At 38.5% G+C, this 7,331-nt stretch overlaps 1 protein-coding gene across 1 annotated transcript; it reads right to left on the bottom strand.

Moving 5' to 3' along the window:
- Window positions 1-623: 623 nt before the first annotated feature.
- On the bottom strand, window positions 624-4,824 carry LOC140321564 (homeobox protein Hox-D3-like). The gene is made up of 2 exons (XM_072398290.1): window positions 4,187-4,824; window positions 624-1,992 (listed from the first exon to the last, which is right to left on the bottom strand). Exons 1-2 carry the CDS (start codon window positions 4,623-4,625, stop codon window positions 1,253-1,255), a joined length of 1,179 nt encoding a protein of 392 aa, XP_072254391.1. The 5' UTR covers window positions 4,626-4,824; the 3' UTR covers window positions 624-1,252.
- Window positions 4,825-7,331: the final 2,507 nt, after the last annotated feature.

Below are 7,331 nucleotides of genomic sequence, written 5' to 3'. Positions count from 1 at the left end.
TAAGCCAGAGATTTTCCAAGATATATATGAATTAAATAAATGTTCTATTTTCTTATCTGAGATTTGATAAGGATTAGGTAAATAGATCAGAAAATAATCCTCCCTACAATCTGATACATCTCAATGTATATTTGCTTCCTGAGAGATACAAATGCTATGTACAAACAGCTACATATAATAAATCAATGTAATGCAATGTACACGAGCCGGCCATTGGATGCTTCATTGGAGCTGCAGAAGTCACTGAACGCTCAGCTTGCACATCATTCCTCTTCCCATCAAGATATTTCCTAGTGTAAAATAAAATCATGGATAGAAGTCTTGGAGAAGTCAAACCTGAGCTCCGGAATATTGAAGTTTATCAGGAAACACTGCGGGAACAGATCAAGCAAGATTGTACCAAAGCTGAATACTAACTTAACATGAAAAGGGCTTTAGGGGGCCATGTGAACTGTCCCTGTCTAGATGATTAATGGGGGTGAATTAGGGGTGAAATCCAACCCCTAGCAAGCAAAAAAAAACACACACAACCCAACACAACTAACATCCCAAATCCCTTTAAGGTAACTTTAAAAAAAAAGATTTGCTTAAAATGTCACTGATCATAACCAAGCGAAAAGGTTTTTATTCTCTTTATTTATCAAACGGTTCATCCAAAAGACTACAAAAAAATACAAACTCAGACAAGTCGCTCTATGAGACAGACCAAATTTCCAAATTTCACTTAAACGAAATCAAATTCTAAATCTGTTTTTTAATCCCTAATAAATAAATTAAACGAGACAATCGACAAGTATAAAATAAACTAACGAAAAAATAGAAAACAAAAGAAATATTTTAACAGGATAAACGCCAACGCATATAAATATAGGTTTCCATTTTTGTCTCTACTAAAAAGATTGAGAAATTACAAAAATTGGATTTACATAAATACAGAATAAAATAGAACAGAATTTTATGATGGGCTGTGAAGGAATCCGTTGATTTTGTCGGTGGGATTTCTTACATTCTCTGTATTTCTGTCCAGGATTATACTATAAGGGAGGTAAGGGAGAGTTTAGACTAATTGGTTGCTTATGTGGCATTGTCTGCACTCCATGCATAGTCCCTGTATTGTGCATAGCTTAGTAAATACATAGGAGATGTAGGAAGCTGAGGCATGTTGGTGGGTTTACATGTATAGTTTTTTTCTCTACTTAATGACATAATAGGCCAGAATAAATTGCCCTTATGTTTCAAAGAGGAGAGCATTCTACAGATGTGTCAGCACAGGAGGCTCCTGGGAACACCCCTGAGGCACAGGATGAATGTTTAAGTCTGTGTAGGTGGGATGAGGGTCACATGGCCCAAGATGGTGCTTGCTGGGTGTCTGTGCTGCACAGCTGTAGTCCATGCTATCTGATGAAGGATGGGGCATATTGAACATGGAGCAGTTCCCAGGGACATTATCCAGGTAACTTCCTCCAAGGTAGCTCTGGCTTCCCTGTAGACCAGGGCTGTCATAGCCTAAATCTCCTTGCAGAGAAGTGTGGTCGTATTCAGAGGCTAGGGACTGAGTCCCATATCGTTTTTGGGCTGGGGGGTTGTCAAAAAGTGGTGCTGAGTAAGCAGTTAAACCATACATGTTCCCAGGACTCTTGTTAAAGTCATTAGGCATGGGCACGTCGTAGCCGCTTTCATCCTCTAGGGGGAGCCCGCTGGAGTAAGAAATCAATGAAGGACTTCTGCTGGGGGACTGCCCCCCAGGAGACAAAGCTCCACTTTTTCCCTTATGGTCCTTCTTATACTTCATTCTCCTGTTCTGGAACCAGATCTTGATTTGTCTCTCAGACAAGTTCAGGAGTTTGGCCATCTCCAGCCTCCTAGGACGACACAGATAGCGATTGAAATGGAATTCTTTCTCCAGTTCTACCAGCTGGGAGTTGGTGTAAGCTGTCCTGGCCCTCTTGGATGCAGAACTAAGAAAACTATTGTCCAATGAGCTCTCATCCTCTGAAACACAAAGTTATGGATTATTTTACACTGATTTAATAAAAGTCGGAAACTACATTATTAAATGCATACAACTCCAAACATTTTCAAACTCTAATGCTTCCACACACAATACTTCGATAGAATAAGCATGGTAAACTATTCTAGAATCTATCTTTCAGAATATGATTACACTGTTAGTTTAAACAAAAAAATATTAATTTGATTGAAAAAGTAAAAAAATTAACATTAGCAATTTTTTAAAAAAAAAATACACAATAACCCCTCTAAATTGAACTCATTCTTCAGTGATGGTCATTATTCGAATGAATGTGAATACTGTTAATATAATATTAATATTATTATATATTGTTGATACAATTTTATGTGTATGGCTAGTAAAAATTAGAGTGGACATGATCTAGTCCCTCTAAATAAATCGCCTCTGTGTAGACACAACTCTCTGCCTCCCATAGTTCCACATTTGTTTGTGGCTGGAAACCATTGTTGTTCCTACTGAGATGCTCACATGAGTTGTGCAATGTGCACAGGGAAATGTTACTTTCATTACCCCAAAGTATACAATGATTGTAAAAGTAATACATTGTTGCATTTGTTTAATATTAACTTATCTATACTTTTTAAACGTTTAAAAAGTATTTTTAAAGTTTCTTTTTTTTTCTCCTGAGCCCACCAGTGTTGTGATGACAGTGAACATAGAAGAGCCCCACAGGGACACCAAACAGATCAGAAACACAGTTGATCCTTAGCATCTGTAATACATGAAGCCTGGGTAAGGGAAGGGTAATCTTCATGTCATAGGCAGGCTCTGAGCTTTATACAAGGCTCAATGTTTGTCACAATATACTATGGTCTCAGGCTGGAAAGTAAAATGATCTCAAGACACTTCTGCTGACTGTGAAAAGTGTGCTATAATAACTTCTTCCTCCACCAACAGCCAATCAGCGTCCCTCTGCTATTTCTGCAGTTGAATATGAAACAGATTCTGATTGGCTAGTGTGAGTAACAAAAACTTTTCTTGTTAAAACATTGTTCATTCATCCTTCATTTTATCATCTATAAAAGAGTAAGAATATACATATCCATATATTATTAAACACAAAGACACATGATACAGTAATAATAATAATTGTGTTCCTCTTCTCTATACCTATGTGCTCTAGTTTGGAATCAACAATGTTTAGTTAGATAAACTTTAGACTATTGACTTTTTTAGGAATGTTCAATGCAAAGCAATCCCTTTCTTTCCTTCCCTCATGCTGTAGCTTGTGACCCTAGTTCACACTATGGAATGTATTTGTGCGAGTTACAATGCAAACCCCATAGCACATCTCACAGACAAAGGTATAGGAATACCAGGGGATGGAGGGGGCTGTGTGTATATTACAGGTAGACAGATTGGGAGAGATAGAAATGGATGGGGGATCAGTGCATATGTCACAGGTAAACATATAGGGAAAAGAGGGAAAGGTGGGGGGTCAGTGCACATATAACAGATAAACTTGTAGGAAGAGTAGGGGAGGCTTGTTGTACACATCTTAGTGATACCTATAGGAAGGGAAGGAGTGGATGGGGCATCAGTACACATATTACAGTCAGACATATGTAAGAGAGATGGTTAGGGGAACACTGCACCTAGCACAGGTAGAGGGGTGGATAGGGGTTTTGTAAATATAGCACATGTAGATTTACATGAAAAAAGAAGGGTGGATAGAACTTAGTGTACAAAGCACAGATAGAGGAGGGGAGGATGGGGGATCAGTGTACTTAGTTTAGGTAAACTTATAGGAGGAGGAGTAGGGGTGGAGAGGGTACTTGGTAAATATAGCATATGTAGACCTATATGAAGAAGAAGGGTGGATGGGGGTTCAATGAACATATCGAAAGTAGACATATACAGAAAGGAAGGTGGTAGGGATTTGTGATCATAGCACAGGTTGACTTAAGGAAAGGGGAGGGATTGATATGGTCTCAGTGTACACAGCACAGGTAGACTTATACAAGGAAGAGGAGGGGAGGAGGGGGGCTTTGTAAATAAAGCATATGCAGACTATGTATGTAAAAAGAAGGGTGGATAGAGGACACATGCAGACAATAGGAGGGGTGGATGGGAAGTTTAGGCAATATAAAATATACAGGTAAATGCAGGTAGACTTATATGAAGAAGAAGGGGATAGGGGCTCAGTGCATTTACCTGCTGGGGGAGGGGTTTGCTTCTTTTGCTTGGAGTTCTGTCGGGTCTCTTTCATCCAGGGAAAGATCTGTTTGGGTAAGTTGTTGCTCTTGCTGCTTTTCTTGGTGCCAGTGACATCATCAGGTTCTGGTCCATTGCTCGCCTTGGATGGGTAGCTCTGGGTGGTCGTTGATTTGGGGGCAGGGGAAGTTGAATTGGGTGATTTGGGCTGCTGTGCTTGTTCTGGGGCATCAGGCAGGTGAAAGTTAATGTTCTTAATAGAGAGCTCGTCTTTATTGCTGCTGGAACTGGAGGTGGTTTCTGGTTGAAGGCAGTAAGAAGATTCATATTCATTGTCAGTGGCATAGGTTGGGCGACCAGAGTAGCTCATGCCATTGGTCTCTTGGAAGCCACAGCCTGTGAAGGGACCTGAGTTGTCGTAGTAAAGTGATTTTTGCATCTTGTTTGGTGCTTCCAGTTCTCTCTTTACAAAAGAAGATGTGACACTGACCGATTGGTGATCAGATTATCAGTGATCACCCCCAAGTGACCCTCAGCCAGGCTTATCAAACACAAAACAGATAATAGTGGGGCATCCTAGCTGTGGATCCAAATCATCGTGTCTTCCTCCAGCCCAAAATACACTGCAAAGAGGCCTCAAACCTGCTGACACACAGACAAAAAAAAGTCAGAACAGCAAATAAACGAAATAGAGGATAAGGGGCAAAAAAGCCTGTGGAACCACCTTCTGACGTCACACCTACACCTAGTTTTTGGCTACTTTTTCTCGCTTTGACTATTATAACAAAGAAGCTTTGGGCATGGAGAGGTTATTACTTGATCCTCTGTGGTAGGTCCTAAAAATCTTTCTGCTGTACAGTGTGAATGCTGCCTCTGGAAATCTTTCCTGGGTGGGGAGAGAGAGGAAGAGGGAATGGGGCTTTCCAAAACTGTATGTATTACTTTTATTGTCTCTACTACAGATCTTCTTAGTATTTGGGATCCCTTTCTACATAATTTGTATCTATAGGACATCATAAAGAGGCATCGCCACCTCTATCTATTTAAATCTACTAAAAGAATCAATAAAAAATAATTAATAAACTTAGTTTACAAATAATCATCTCTAATTGCACAAGCCGAAACAATCATATAATATGGTTGGGTGCTTTGGAAAACGAACAGATTTATAGTATATCAGATTGTGTGTAGGGTTTCTTTTTTCTGTTTCAAAAATCATGGAATTCCACAGAGAAATCAAACAAAGACTACGTGTGGATAATTAACATACAAAGAATATACAGCTGAAACAAAGGCGCATTGTAATTTAGGAAACAATATTTCACATTAACAAAAATATATAAAATACCTTTTATCGGTCACCGAAATAAATCATAAATGTCACAAATATATTACAACCGGCCGTGTATATTTCAAAAAGCCCAATGTTTGGCTAATAAACAAATAGCAAGTTAAAATACACACAAAGGGGAATAGTGCGCATTAAAAAAAAAAGTTTGAGAACTTTTCTGAAAAAAATTGACCCAACTTTAAACATAAATTCTACCCCGAATATTTAATATCAGCGAAATACCACAATAATTAACTTATTAAATAAAAAATGTGTTTGTATGTTGCACAGGCTCATAAAGTATGATCATATTTTGCATTTTAAATAGAGGTTGTAGATACCCTTTCCCTACCAGTAAAGAAAATGCGCTCATTTATTTATTTATTTATTTTTTTTTTTTGAGCACAAGGAAACTTTATGAGCCTAAACAGCTCAAAGAAATACGATGAGAAATAAATAACTCCATGCAAAGTTTATTCCCTGATTGCCATGTCTAAGAAAACTGGAGTGATACTTTATCTGAACTCTCATCTGGCCGGCTCTTTGTACAACCTATATTCCAGCATTGTTGCATAAACTGTAAAATGACAGATGAAATCTGTGACAGCTGGATTTATGTACTGGAAGTGCCGTAGGAAGTTATAAAAATGATTAACAGTAATGAGATGACGGCTTATATCTGGGAGACTATACTTTAATGTTGCTTGTGTGTTTTCCACGTGACTGCTTTCAGAAAGGTTAACCTCCTGCTTGTGGTATAAACACTACAGGTTATACCTGGGATGATGGATGGACTTAGGAAAAGGTGAACAATAGTTATCATTTGATCTAGATTTCCCAGACTAGCACAGATCACTCCACTGCACAAATCAAAAAGAGCATCAGCTGGTCAGCAATGCATGGAAAAGTTTAGAGGGAAACAAAGCCATATATAAATATATATATATATACATATATATGTTGTATTAATATTATTTCGTTTCCTAATAATATACTGTGGAAAACACACAATGAGAAGCTTAAGTTCCCGCTAATGGACTATGATCCTATAAATTATTCCCCTTAATTATTTTGTCAGTATATTTTGATTCTTCACACTTTAGTTACCTTTTTCTACATTTTCATATTTTATTATTATCAGTTTTTGACATTGCAAAGTACAACTTTGCACTAATGTTTTAGATATTTAGGGTCTTTCATTTCCTATGAATTATTCTCATATCCCCATTTCTCTAATTGTGTTTGGTTTCCCCATTCCCAGCTCTTCCCACAATGTCAGGATAGGACACATAAAGTAAGTGACTCCAATGGGACAGAGGGTGTTTCCTTGCACAGTAAAGGGGCCTCTCTGTGTAAACCCAAAGACTCAGCTGCATGCACATTCCCCTCATATTTACCGTTCAAACTTTCTCTAACATTTCCAAATGTTTACAGAGGACTCAGGAATTTGACTCACATGGAGCCAAAAGCAATAATAACACAAAGTGTTCCACTTGGCAGACTTCCTTCAGCCAAATCCCCAATCACTGGCAAGACTTGTGCTGTACATGGCTTCCTTTTCCATGCACCCCCCCAGAACTTGAGCCTTTGTTCCCAACAGGTATCCAGGGCTGAACCCTCTCTAGCAGTGCCATTGTATCATATGGGACTTGTACAAGCTCTAAACAGCACAATCCATTGTTCTGATACAGCAACACTTTATCTGATGGGGACCTTTTGGCTCTAATAATTCTCTCCAATGCTATATCCTCCTTTACGCAATAACACAAGCACGTGCTGGAAAGGATATTAAAATTGCTGTTTATTTAATAGCCA

Source organism: Pyxicephalus adspersus, chromosome 1 (assembly GCF_032062135.1).
Source record: "Pyxicephalus adspersus chromosome 1, UCB_Pads_2.0, whole genome shotgun sequence".
NCBI lineage: Eukaryota > Metazoa > Chordata > Amphibia > Anura > Pyxicephalidae > Pyxicephalus > Pyxicephalus adspersus.
Note: the sequence above shows the minus strand (reverse complement) of the source record. Positions and strands in the feature narration are given on the sequence as shown.